This window comes from Anas platyrhynchos, chromosome 2 (assembly GCF_047663525.1).
Source record: "Anas platyrhynchos isolate ZD024472 breed Pekin duck chromosome 2, IASCAAS_PekinDuck_T2T, whole genome shotgun sequence".
Taxonomy (NCBI): Eukaryota; Metazoa; Chordata; class Aves; order Anseriformes; family Anatidae; genus Anas; species Anas platyrhynchos.
Genome location: NC_092588.1, coordinates 13,257,536 through 13,270,779, shown reverse-complemented (window position 1 = coordinate 13,270,779; position 13,244 = coordinate 13,257,536). Strand labels below are relative to the sequence as shown.

General features: G+C 36.9%; 1 protein-coding gene across 5 annotated transcripts in view; it reads left to right on the top strand.

Moving 5' to 3' along the window:
- Nucleotides 1-13,244, top strand: part of COL14A1 (collagen type XIV alpha 1 chain) — a 125,449-nt gene that overhangs the window by 62,122 nt on the left and 50,083 nt on the right. For 3 of the 5 annotated variants that reach the window (XM_072034353.1, XM_072034351.1, XM_072034354.1), the window contains exons 19-26: nucleotides 239-390; nucleotides 3,792-3,921; nucleotides 5,010-5,132; nucleotides 6,479-6,628; nucleotides 7,532-7,648; nucleotides 9,549-9,695; nucleotides 11,594-11,668; nucleotides 12,981-13,120. In XM_072034353.1, coding sequence (XP_071890454.1) covers nucleotides 239-390; nucleotides 3,792-3,921; nucleotides 5,010-5,132; nucleotides 6,479-6,628; nucleotides 7,532-7,648; nucleotides 9,549-9,695; nucleotides 11,594-11,668; nucleotides 12,981-13,120 — 1,034 coding nt within the window. The remainder of the gene's footprint in view (nucleotides 1-238; nucleotides 391-3,791; nucleotides 3,922-5,009; nucleotides 5,133-6,478; nucleotides 6,629-7,531; nucleotides 7,649-9,548; nucleotides 9,696-11,593; nucleotides 11,669-12,980; nucleotides 13,121-13,244) is intronic. The other 2 variants (XM_038175298.2, XM_072034352.1) reach the window with 1 other exon arrangement.

Genomic DNA, 13,244 nt, shown 5'->3' with positions numbered 1-13,244 from the left:
GAAAGCTTCATAAGCAGAGTAATATAAACAAAGCAAATGGGGTCATATGTATTGATGGCAGTATAGGATAACTGGTATTTTATTAAATTGTTAGAGTTTTTATGTGGTTCAGCCCAAGTAGGGCTGAACTGAGTGGGTCTGCCCTAGGATGGACTTGTTGATAACTAGCACAATTTTAAATCTAAAACTAGAATTGATAAAATATTAATTAAATTATTATTATTATTATTTCAAACAGTTTTTCGAACAGGAGTCAGAAACCTTGTTATAGATGATGAAACAACCTCAAGTCTGAGAGTGGTATGGGACATTTCAGATTACAATGTTCAGCAGTTCAGAGTGACCTATCTCACTGCGGATGGTGACCGTGCCGAGGAAGCGGTAAGAACGGTCTGTATGGCTTTTTATGAATTGACTTCATAAGCTTGAAAAGTTTGTTTAATGATTGCTTAATAATTGCTAAGGCATGGTCTCTCATTACACGACATTCCTGGTGCGACTAGTAAATGATTTGTGCTTAGCATTACTGTAAGACAGAACTTCAAAGTTTTAGTCCTAAGAGCACCTGATGCACAGCAGCCATAGGCAGTCCAATGCGTGATCAAGGTACAGTCACGCACATTTGAAGGACTCATAGTTAAATGACTTGCTGCCTGCCCCTTCTTCCTTTATTTTTAAATTTGTGTAAGGTTTTTAACTGTTTTGTTTGTATTTTTAACTCCTAGGCCTTTTTGCTATCCTCAGATTGTGTTTTAACAATCCTTAAAGTTTTGCTCAGGGCAATCTTAAGTAATTCTTCTGACTTCAACAATTTTGTTCCTTTCTTAACATTCTCATTTTATTCCAAATCAGTGAAATTTAAGTTCAAATACAGACCTTCCGTACTGCTTACATACTCTGAATATGCCAAAACAGCAACAGCAGTTTTTAATCTAAGTGCCTAAGAATATTTGTTACTTTTCTAATACTATGTGATGATCAAAATTAACATTGTCTTACTGAAAAAAATGTTTGTGGTGATCAAGATTTTGGAAAATACCTGAAAGACTGAAGAATATTATGTGTGTGATTCTGTGTATTCTTTTGTGCATATATCAAATAATAAAAAATGAAGCCCTAAACTATAACTGTATTATTTTAAGATTTTAGACTTGTTGAGATAATCTCAGAATGCTGGGAGGCCATATGCTTTTTTTTTCCCCTTGGGGAAATCTTAATATTGCCGCTCTTGGCTTCCACAAACACTAGGTTATAGAATTTTGAGATAGGTGTGTGTAGATGTATTAAACAGATTAAATTGTATAGTTCAGGGTTATTTTCTAAGTCAATAGCTCAGAATGTAAAAATATTCCCTATATCAGCCTCCTTCATTAGAGTTCCATTAGTGCCTGTCATGTGACTCATTTCTGTTTGTAGGACAGTTGTAATGAAAAGATGTGATATTCTTTTTGAAGTCTGTCAGACTATATCAATTGAGAATATTGAAAGAATGAATGAATTGAACATCTTTTTTATTTTTTCTAGAAAAATGTGTTGGTCTTTTTTCAATTTGCTTTCATTTACCTTTTATGTGAACTTGGTAGAAAAATACTTCTAGCCATCTTTCATCTATAATCTGAAAATGAACTCTTAATGCAGTGGTTTCCTTTTGGACTGGAAAAATGCTTTATGAATTTGTCTTGATTATATGATAATACAGTATATAATACAGTGGCAAAGTTGCACCGTTCATCTAAAAATTCTGAAATTTAGATCCTAGATATATCATTTCAGCTTTGGAAAGCCTAATCAAATTAATTATATAAATAGTTCTGTTTTAATCATAGAATCATAATATTCACTTACTATAATTTTAAAAGGAAATTAAAACCACAAGAATGGAGTTTAAATTCTGGTTATTGAAACTGTGAATTGACTCAAAACCTCATTGAAGAAAATCGTAAAATCTTAAGATTAGGTAGGTATCTTAGCTCTAATTCTGCAAATGATTTAACTTTAAGCACACACTCAAGTGATAGCTTTGGTCACAAACAAAGAGATTAACCATGTGTTTCATCTCTGAAATCTATCGTGTGCACAAATACTTTACAGATTAAGGAACTATTTAAGATCATGCTTAAAAGTAAGAACATTTTAAACTGAAGGAAGGTAGTTTGTAATTTGGCTTCAAGTATCTGAGAGGTGCAACACGGATGTTAAAAAAGTAGTGTTCATAAGTTTAACTTCATTTCTCAAACAGAACCCAAAAGTTTTGTGGAGTTTGGTCTTAAATATACTGTAGCGTGTAGTAGATGTGTAGGTTTTTTGGCTCAGGTTTCTGTCATTTAAATTTCAGTTACTCCTCCCTTTCCATAAAAGTATTAATAAGCTTTTTAATTCTTTACACAATTTGCTGAAAATCAAAGACTAAAAAATGAATACTTTTCACTGTAGAAGGGGTAAGCCCTAAATTACATGTTCTTTCATGGGTGTGCTGTACATGCTGGAAGGACCACTTTTTTTTTTCTTCCTTACAGCCAAGAATGTTGCTCATTGTTGAAAACCAAAGATCACTAATGTGCAGATGTGGAAAAGAGAGACTTCTTAATGGTTGCATGCCCTCTTTTAAAAACCTAAACACTTGGTGGTTTTCAGAAACGTGTGTTTTGAGGATGTGTATAGAGGAGTTTAGCACAGGAATCTGTCATGCGCTAATCATCCTGTCCTAATATAATTTCAATTTTTGAAAAACAAATGAAATATTTCTTTGACAAGTCTCAACACCTGGGTGTACTAGATTAATGTCTTTCTGTGCATCACTTGACAAACTTAGAAGTAGTTTGAATGTGTCCTGGAGCATTAGATCTGGTGAGAGCTTTCTTCTTTTCTAGGAAATTTTGTTTTGCCATCATCACATGCATCCTCTTTTAACCACCAAAACTCCTTGAGGCTCACTGACTGCTTTTCCCCCTTGAGTTAAAATGGCTCATTAGAGGTCTTTCAATTTCTTGCCAAATGTATGAGGTTCCTGGCTCAGGTAATAGGTTCGCACGGTGGACATGGGACAGGGAGGGTCCAAAATAAGAGTTTGAACTTTGGGACTGCTGCTTCCAATAATACTACTTCAGAAAACAGGTTTGGTGCAGGAAATAGAGGGTGGTATTTTCCCTTTTCCTGTGTCCTCTTCCTGTGCCAGGTAGCTCCCATTCAGGTTTCTGAGGCTCACTGAGATTAAAATTTTACTGACAAATTAAAAGATTTCCAGGCTTTTCTTGGGCACTTCTACTATTCTAGTTGTTGTGGCTCCCATCAATATACAGTCATTCATTGTAGGTTTCCAGGATTAGCTGCTTTGAGGAAACCTTGCACTGTGTTAAAATGCTTAATTTGCTCTAGAACAGGGAAGGAAGATTTTCTGTCCCCAAAGAAAGAAAGTAACAATCAGCCTTTGTTAATGGCTTTAGCAATCACTTTCATGTCAAGAAGAAATAAAATAAGAGGCTTTATTTTGTCCGTACAATTGTTTAAGTACTAATCATGAATCTGACACCAGTGGTCTATGGAGCTTTTAATGCAAAGCTGTGGTGGGTGTTTCATAGGCACATTCTTTTTTATTCTGCTCAGGTATAATCAGTAGATTTGCTAAAAGAGGTGATGATTTCATTGTTTTATTTTACCATACAGTTCCAGAAATATTTGAAAATGCAAGCTCCACAGCTGTAGCAGTGAAAAATAGTGTCACATGTATGATATTAAAAGGTTTTGGCCCTAAACATTAACCTTGGTTTGTTTCTGGTATTCTGACAATGCAGGTAATGGTGCCTGGGAGACAAAACACTCTTCTACTTCAGCCTCTGCTGTCTGATACAGAATACAAAGTCACAATTACTCCCATCTATGCGGATGGAGAAGGAGTCAGTGTCTCAGCTCCTGGCAAAACATGTAAGTACAAACTTTCTGCTGATCTTTGGCCAGGATGTGTATGAAGAAAGGCTTATTCTTTTGGCCTTTCATTTTTGACTGCAGCGATATATTTTAATATAAATGTGGGCTTACTTTGCGTGATATATGTGACGCAAGAGCTTTATATTAACCTCAGTTCATCGGTTTATAAGCAATGGATTGCTTCTAGTTGACAGATTGTATTTTATGTTCAAATACAGTGAATACGCAGAAACTTATTGGGTAATAAAACTGGTAAGTCTTTTATAGATAACCCACCAAGGATAACCCAGCTAATACAGAAAATAATGTAAATTGTGCCTGCTGGGATAGTATCAAGCCAGCCATTGTACTGTTAGATGTTCTGTTGTGTGAGATCATTGCATCCAAAAGGTCATTAGAAATACTGCTGAGCTTTTTATAAAAGTAGTTGCATTATCTCCAGAGTTCTGAACAACTACCAAAAGATTACTCAGCTCTAACTTAAGTTGCCTCTCTAAGTATATTGGTAGAAAAACATCTCATTGCTTACTGCTAGTTATGGTAGTATAATTTCATTGAATTATTCTCCTAATTTACATAGTTTATGCCTAAATTGAAATGATGTTTGTGCAGACATGTAAGTTACTTGTAAATCATTCAATTTGAAAGTGTAAGTGTTCATTTATACTTCAAAAACTTCATGCACTTGGATTTAAAGAAACTACATAAATGAAAGTTAATTATCTCTGATATTTAAAAAAGCAAACAACAAAACAAACAAAGACCAACCAAACAAAAAACTAGGGACAAAGTTGGAAACTAATCTGGAAATTCATTGTTTGTTGAATTTGTTTCAAAGATTGAAATTAGCCCTTAGAGTAAATTGATATAATTTGCTTAAATACATCATCATTAATCCACTGGCATAATTCCAAGGATAAATTTGATTCAAAGGCTGATTCAAATGTTGATTTGATTCTTCCTGGTAATCTTGCCCATAAATTTGAGAGTACTGGGTATCTCGTGATTTTCATGTACACGTCTGAGTTCTGTGCGTGTGCTTGTATGAGTTACACTTGTAAAGGCTCACTGTGGTTTCTTTTTAGTACCCTTGTCTGCTCCCAGAAATTTACGTGTCTCAGATGAATGGTACAACAGATTACGTATTAGTTGGGATGCCCCACCATCACCAACAATGGGTTACAGAATTGTCTACAAACCTATAAACAGTGAGTTTTTAAACTGATTTTTTTTATGTCGTTTGTCTTTGACTGTACAATGTTTTATGTTGTAACATCATCTTTTGCTGAGTTATGTACTTAAATCTAACACTTGCAGTTACAGCTTTAAAAGTGCTATTAACTTAGATGTCTCAGTTTTTGAATATGAGAGTTTTGCAGAGTTAGAGAATGATACAGGTTGGAAGGGATCTCTGGGGATCATATTTTCCAGCTCCTAGATCAAAACAGGGCTAGCTTGGAACAGGTTTCACTGGACCTTGGACAATCAAGTTTGTAACATCTCCAAAAATGGAGATTTCAAAACCTCCCTAGGCATCTGTTCCATTTTTGACTGCCCTTACTGTAAAATTGTTTTTCCTAATATCTAATCAAAATTTCCCACATTACAAATTTTGCTTATTTCTTCTTGTCATCTTCCTGTTTGCCTCAGAGTCTGGCTCTGTTTTCTCTTCTCCCTCTCATTACGTAGTTGTAGGCAGCAGTAAAATTCCCCCTAAGATTTCCCTTCCTAAGGCTGATCAAACCCAACTCTCTGAGTCCGTCCTTCATTTTACCCTGACTCCTATTTATTTCAGAGGCCACCTTTCCTTTTCCTGTACCTCTGTTCTGTGGTCCTCCTTTCCTTCGAGTTCCTTCACCTTACAACAAAAATAAAGCTTTGGTTTCTTGACTTTTACTTCTGCCCTACTCCTGCCTTACAGACAATTGTCTTTTTATTCACGGACCATTTTGTCTATGCTGCATCTACTCACCAGCACCTTGCAGCTAGACAAAATACCACCCAAAGACAATGCTATTGTTTCTTAAGTCTATCCAGAACAGCTAGGAGAGGTGAGAAGGGAACTATTTGTACTTCTGTTTTGGTACAGTTTTATGCTTTTCTATTTTCATTATCATTTTTGCAGTGTTAAAAGATGTTTTTGTATAAGAACCCCTTAGGGACTGTTCTGCTGGCTGGCATCTGCTGTCCCCTGTTGGTCCTGGCACACCATCAAACTGAGGGGATCTTTGGCATCCTATTTAGGGCAATAGTAAGTCACTGAAGCAGAACAAAAGAGTTTTAACAGATGCCAGTGTCTAGCCCTGCCCTAATGAATCCCACTGCTGAATTTCCCAAGTGGTTTGGGTCTTCTGTCCATACAAGGACTGTACACTGTTCTGAGCAGAGTGTCTGTCTTTGTGCATGTTAAAAAGAAAAAAGAGAAAAGAAAAAAGAAAAAGCAGTAACTTTAGGATTGAATGTAATGTTGGATAAGTCTTAAGATTTATTTTTATTCCTGCTAATTTGGTGGATGGGCAAATTCTTTTCTAATTTTTTATTTCATTTTTTGCAGTCCCTGGTCCTGCGTTGGAGACCTTTGTAGGGGATGATATAAATACCATTCTTATTCTAAATCTCTTCAGTGGAACAGAGTACAGTGTGAAAGTATTTGCTTCATACTCAACAGGCTTCAGTGATGCCCTAACAGGCGTAGCCAAAACCTGTAAGAATGATTTCATGCTGTTCAGATCTCTACAGGCTGCTTTTCACTGTAACTGTAGCTTTGTGCAGCTCCCTGAATAAAATTTCACATGGAATTGTTTTTCAGTTATGTGCAAATTGTTTTCCTGAAATGGAAGTCTCTTTTTAATCAAAGTTTGTCGTGCTTTACAATCTACTGGATATTAGCAAAACAGGGATCATAAACCAGATGACACTATTTACCAGCCAAACATTTCATAAAATCATAGAATGGCTCGTGTTGGAAGGGACCTTGAAGATCATCCAGTTCCAACCCTTCTGTCATGGGCAGGGACACCTCCCACCAGCCTAGGTTGCCCAAAGCCCCATCCAGCCTGGCCTTGAGCACCTCCAGGGGTGGGGCATCCACAGCTTCTCTGGGCAGCCTGTGCCAGGGCCTCACCACCCTCTGAGTGAAGAAGAACATTTGCTTAACAATAGATACAAACCTCTGTAATGGAAAATCTGTTCACTCTTTTTTTTCTTCTCTAACTCCATATATAAAAGTATAATTAATATTTATATTAATTATACCAATATTTATATTGGTATATATATTGGTATATATTTCTGCCAATATTTATAGTGCAGAAATAGTGCTTTTATAATATTTTTATACTGATTTGTAGTGACTGACTTTTTGGCAGCATTCATTATTTAGTCTTAACTACATTGGCTGAAGTTCCAAAATTCGGATCTGAAAATTCACATTTTTTCTCCCCCTTTTTTTTCCTCCCTTTTTTAGTTTTATTGATGATTTTTTGTAAGCAGCCTTTAAAATTATCTGTTAAAAATGACTTTTTAAATTCTGTTATTGCTTTTTCTTGTGTGTCATATTATAGGAATAAATCTTTTTTTTGTTTTTTTTTTAATATTTAATTTTCAGTGTACCTGGGTGTGACAGATCTGGATGCATATCAAGTCCGCATGACTAGTCTCTGTGCTCAGTGGCAGCTTCACAGACATGCTACTGCATACAGAGTAGTTTTAGAATCACTTGTGGGTAAGTTACTAAATCGTTTGATGTACATTTGCAGCCCAACCCAGAGAACTGAATTGCATGAGTTAAGAAATTGTATGTGGTTGGACCTGTAGACTAGCTCTGGGAAGACTGGAAATGATGGACAGAAGGAAGAGTTATCTACACATTGAAAGTTTCAGGACATCTATGTCCTTTTATATCAAATAGATGTTAACTTGACCTTTTTATTGGTTTGAGTTTTATCTGTCAGTAGAAGATAGGTGCTTATGTGAGCTCTTCATTGGTGTAAGGGACAGAAGATGGATAAAAAATGAAGTGAATGCATTTAAGATTGTAAATAAGCCCATCAGGGATCACTCTGTAGGATTAGGGGAGGGCAGAAGGGAAGGGAAAGCTCTGATTGAATCCAGACCATGATCACAGACAGAAGAGGGTCCAGTTGTCTGTTCTCCTGCAGCTGATTGTTAATTGCAGATTGCAGTAATGTTACGCATCTGGATAAGCACGAGATGTTTTTTATGTGGCAACACGTGGTGTCTTGATGCTTTTAGCAAAGGCTATATGGAAAGTGAAATACACTTTCTTCTGTTTCACTGTGATTCTAAGATGTAGCCAGAAGAAGTTATGGAGATGTCACTGTTTGTGCAGAGTGATTTTCTTAGCCCCAGTAGACATGAATGATCTTTTGAATGGTGACAAATCAGAAGCTTGGATAACTTGAGAGAAGTGTAGTTAATAACATTTAATGGCATCTATCAAAGTTATCAGGAAAAGTACTACTAATTTGATTACAAAAGAATAATGACATTGCTGTGCTATGGCAAATAGGTGGTGATATGGTTTATTTGAAGGCCTGAAATACAGACAAGCTGTTCTGAAAGCAGAGGTCTTTGCTGACTCAAGAGAGCACAGATTTTCTTCTCAGCTGGGAGCTAGACAGTATTCTGTTTTCTTGGTACCTCGTTCCTCATCTATATAACTGCCAGAAATGTTTCAACTGAGCCAGAATTGTTTTAACTGAGCCAAGAGAGCCTAAATATGAGCAAAATGAGCTGAAGTGTGAACAATTGCCTCTTAATAACATCTATCATGAAGAATTTTGATTGTCAGATAGGGTATGTGTCTCATCCAGGCAGTGATCATTTATTTTTATACTAATCTAATGCATCCTGATAAGCATCAGATGTTTTTTTTTTCACTTGGCAGTGAATGACTGGCATTTTGTGTTTATATTCTGTAGAAAGTGAGAGCAGTTGCTTGTATATTTCACTGTAATACTTCTTGCTGCTACAAGATTATGAATTGTGCTGAAGGTTTTCTTTTTATTATTAAAATATGCCTGAAGCTATTTCCAGCATCTAGGCTTTTTCCATTGTCAACATGTTTTGCAGTTCAGAATGTAACAGAATTGATCTGAAAACCCTATAAAACCCTATTCCTTAACCAACATATTTGAAGGTTACTAGTGGAAACTTGAGTACAATATGTAGTTCAGTCTCTTTTGCAATTACTAAGCAGATTACAGACTCTGAGAACCAGAGGCATAGACAAAAGATGCTGTGGAATTGCATAATGCAACAATTCCTCATTAGACTCTGATAATTTAGGACCAGATCCAAACGCCATTGATGACAGTGTTAGTGTTTTTATTAGCTTCAGTGCAAGGGGTGAAATTCATCTCTTTTCCTGCAGATATCTGACACATCCCTCAGCTCCTACTTAATATGAAGGATGGAATGTCACAGGGACCTCTGCACAGAGATGAATTTCAAGAAATAAGGCAACATGTGGTTTATAGATTTATGTCAACCACTTGTCCTTCATCTGCTGTCATGTTCCCTTCTAATTTCAGACTTACATTGCACTATTCAATAAAACAGCAAAGGAAACTATGTTTTAATGATTTATTTTTTGATTCCAGATGGGAAAAAGCAAGAGGTAAATCTTGGTGGAGGGACGCCTAGACATTGTTTCTTTGAGCTAATGCCTGGAACTGAATATAGAATCAGTGTCCACACACAGCTTCAGGAGATAGAGGGCCCTGCTGTAAGCATCATGGAGACAACATGTGAGTAAAGCAGATCAGAGTTCAGCTAGCAACAATAATGATTGATTGCTTCTGCTTTTTTTTTTTTTTTTTCGCTTCTTGCATACAAATGTGCTGTTCCTACACAGTTTCGTTTAGCTGAGATTTTAATTTTTTGGCTACAATGTGACTCCTCTGCAGAAGTGCACAAAAGGCTGCTTTCTCCAGAGGATTCTTACTCTGCTGCTTTGTATTATTTGTGAAGTCACATTCAGCAACTGCACTGCACTTCTTAATGAGAATGAAACAGGGACAGTGGATTAGATCCTTTCATAAAATGGCCTGCTGGGGGATACTCAGAGAGTCTGTGACTTTATAAAAAGAAAAAGAAAAAATACAGAAAAACAAAGCAAACAGAAACAGAAGTAGAGATTGTTTTATATGCTGCAGCTCTTGTCATTTAGAAAAAAAAATCATGTGTGGTGTCTGAGTGATACAGTTAAATGGGACTTTGAAACCCAGTCTATTTATGTATCTCAGAAGAAAAAGCAATCTTTTTAGTATTATTCTCAGGACCATGAGACAGGCAAAAAAACAACCAAACAAAACCAACCAACCAAACAAACAAACACAACCCTTTCAGCTGTTTATGAAGGCAGGACCCTGCTCTCATGAGTTCAGAATATTGTAAAAGAAAGTATGGGATGAACAGAATGAAATAAACATACTCAAATGTTATCATCTTCAAGCCTGCTTTCAGTCTAGGTGATCCACTTCTCATACTTCATTACTGTGCACCACAGTGCCGTTACCCTTCTCTCAGGGTAGAAAACATTTATCACTTTACTCTCCAACTTCACCTCTCCATACTTATGGAGTTGGAGAGTAAAGTGATAAATGTTTTCTCATAGGACTTATATAAGGACTTATATACAAATCTAGCAAACACCAAGTAGTTGTACTAAAAGGAATGAGGTTGTTATGTCACCTGTTGCTTCTTATGACAATTGCATTCACAAAACTTGAAAAAAATGCTATTGAACCAAAGTGGAAACTTTTCCTTAGCTATAGACGTGGAAGTCAACACGTGTGCATGTTATCTCTGAGAATTCAGCCAAGGCTGAATTAAAAAAGACTGAACAGAACTTTTGCATGCAGCAAAGCTGTCAGTCAGTGGTCATGTAGTCAATGAGGTTTCTGGGGAGTTGTCATTCCAAAGCTTATTTTTAGGAGAAGGAAGAGACAGATTAACCACTCTTCAGAAACTCTCTATGGCAGTCTTCGTAAAAGTTGCAGCAAACAAGGAAGCTACAGTCTTGTGGAGTTGTGCTAGGAGCTGCATTTCTAGCTGGAAGCGTAACTAGACATGTATAAGCAAAACATAACATGACTTTCACAGAATTCAGGAAAATTTTAATCAGGACAGGCTGTGGTTTGCTCTGGATTGCAGGCGCTGGCTTGCTCTTGCCCTATCTCTCCAAGTTTTGGATTGCAGGACTAATCTCTTCTTCCTCCCAGTGTGGGTAGAGACTTACCTTCTGTAATGAAGGATTGGTTGTGGTCAGAAAGGAAAAGGATTCTGACCTTTTATAAGATGAATTAAGAATACCGTGTCAAGAATGGTGCCGCCACATGGTCTGCTACACTGCGAAACACAGAAATGGACAATTCCTGTAGTAATTCAGCAACACATCGTGTCATTCAGAATGAAATGCACCCACTAATTGCTTTATAATAGTACCATCCTTTTTCAGGTGCTCATTAGATGAAGACATTGCATGCATGCACTCATCTGCCTTTTTCTCCAGTTGCATAACTAGTTAGTTAGAGATCATGAATTTAAAATGTGGGGATGAGTAGAAAATACTGTGTTCAATATAGATAAAACATATTGGGATTTTCTTTCAAGCATTTTTATATTTCTTCCTTTTATTCTCAAGTACCATTTCCAACTCAGCCACCAACTTCTCCTTCAACAACATCTCCACCACCTACAATCCCTCCTGCAAAAGAGGGTAAGTGCTGCCTGTGGGGGTTTATAATAATTTTAAGGTGTTGATGCAATATTAGCTGCTTCTGACACTATTCTTAGAGCTTTGGGGATCAGTTTTCAAAATGCATTTGCTGTGACTACACTGTTAAGGCAGCTGGCTTAAACTTAATGAGCCAGAAGTCTGCAATGGTTATTGTATTGTTGAAATTTGCAGAAAAGAGGGTTAATGTCTGTGGGATTTTCTTTTTACACAACTCCTAAACCATACATGTTTTGCAACTGAAGCAGATATCCTAGGGGTAATTAAACTTCTAAACCAGCTTGATTTTAAAAAATATGTCTACTTTAGTTAATGACAAAATTGTTGGCTGTGTTCAGGCTCTCCTCTTTAAATGTAGACTTCCTTTTATTTATCAACTGAACGTGTAATGTTTTGTACAGTCTCATAAATATTTCTGTGAGGGGAGCATTATTGTTGGAGACTGAGGGCCAAATCCATCAGCTTGAAGTGGCTTGCAGCACTTGAGAATTTAATCCCTGAGTACAGGAAAAAAAAAGACCTTGTGTGTGTGTGTTTTAGAACTGCATAGCATCATTTTTCTTTTTTTTAAATCCAAGTAGTAATCAGCAGAAAACTAGAAATGCAGGTATGTATCTTCCTGTCCCAGTCTCTGGATGTAGATGAATGTTTTTCTTCAAGATGAAATATGTTTTAAAACCAACCCTGCTTTGAGACTGATTCTGACCCTGAGCAATAGACTTGGATTCTGTAGTGTGTTGGAGTTTCCCAGTTTCCAGGAAAGAGTGAGCAACTTGTGTGGGCATGTGTGCAGCTCTGCAGACTATTTTGCACAAGAACATGCTGAAATAAGATGATATGGGGGATACCTGCATGGTTCCTTAATATTGCAGTTATAAAGGGGTGAGCACTAGGCACTACAGAGGAGTTGCCACAGGGAGCCTCTATAGTGGAGTACAGATTCTCTCCTATTGCTTACTGTGTCATGGAAAGAATCTGGGACTGTATAAGTACACGTGTGACTTTATTTAACAACCTAAATAAAAATGGTCACCCAGATTTTAAATAACTGTTAGGGCCTGAAAGTGTATTCTGTGATAGGATCTGTCAGTGCACATCATTCGCCCCTTGTGGAGCTCAGCTGGTTCTACACCTGCACTGAAATCAGTGCCAGCAGGTCTGTGTGCTAAAGCATCATTAACTAACATTTAAAAAGGGCTTTTCATCACAGTAATATTTTCTTAAGTAATTTATGAGATTTCCCGAGGAGCTGAGGTGTTGCTCTAATTCTAGAACACTTGCTTTTCCTTCCCAGTGTGCAAAGCAGCCAAAGCTGACCTCGCGTTCCTGGTGGATGGGTCATGGAGTATTGGAGATGACAATTTCAATAAAATAATTAGCTTTCTGTATAGCACTGTTGGAGCCTTGGATAAGATTGGCCCTGATGGAACACAGGTAATCAATGTAGAGGGACAGGGAGGGCACGTACACTAGACCGGGCAGTTGACGTTAGCACCAGAAAAAAGTTATTGACGTCATTTCACAATTCTTTTGAAAACATAAACTGCCTTATGATGGT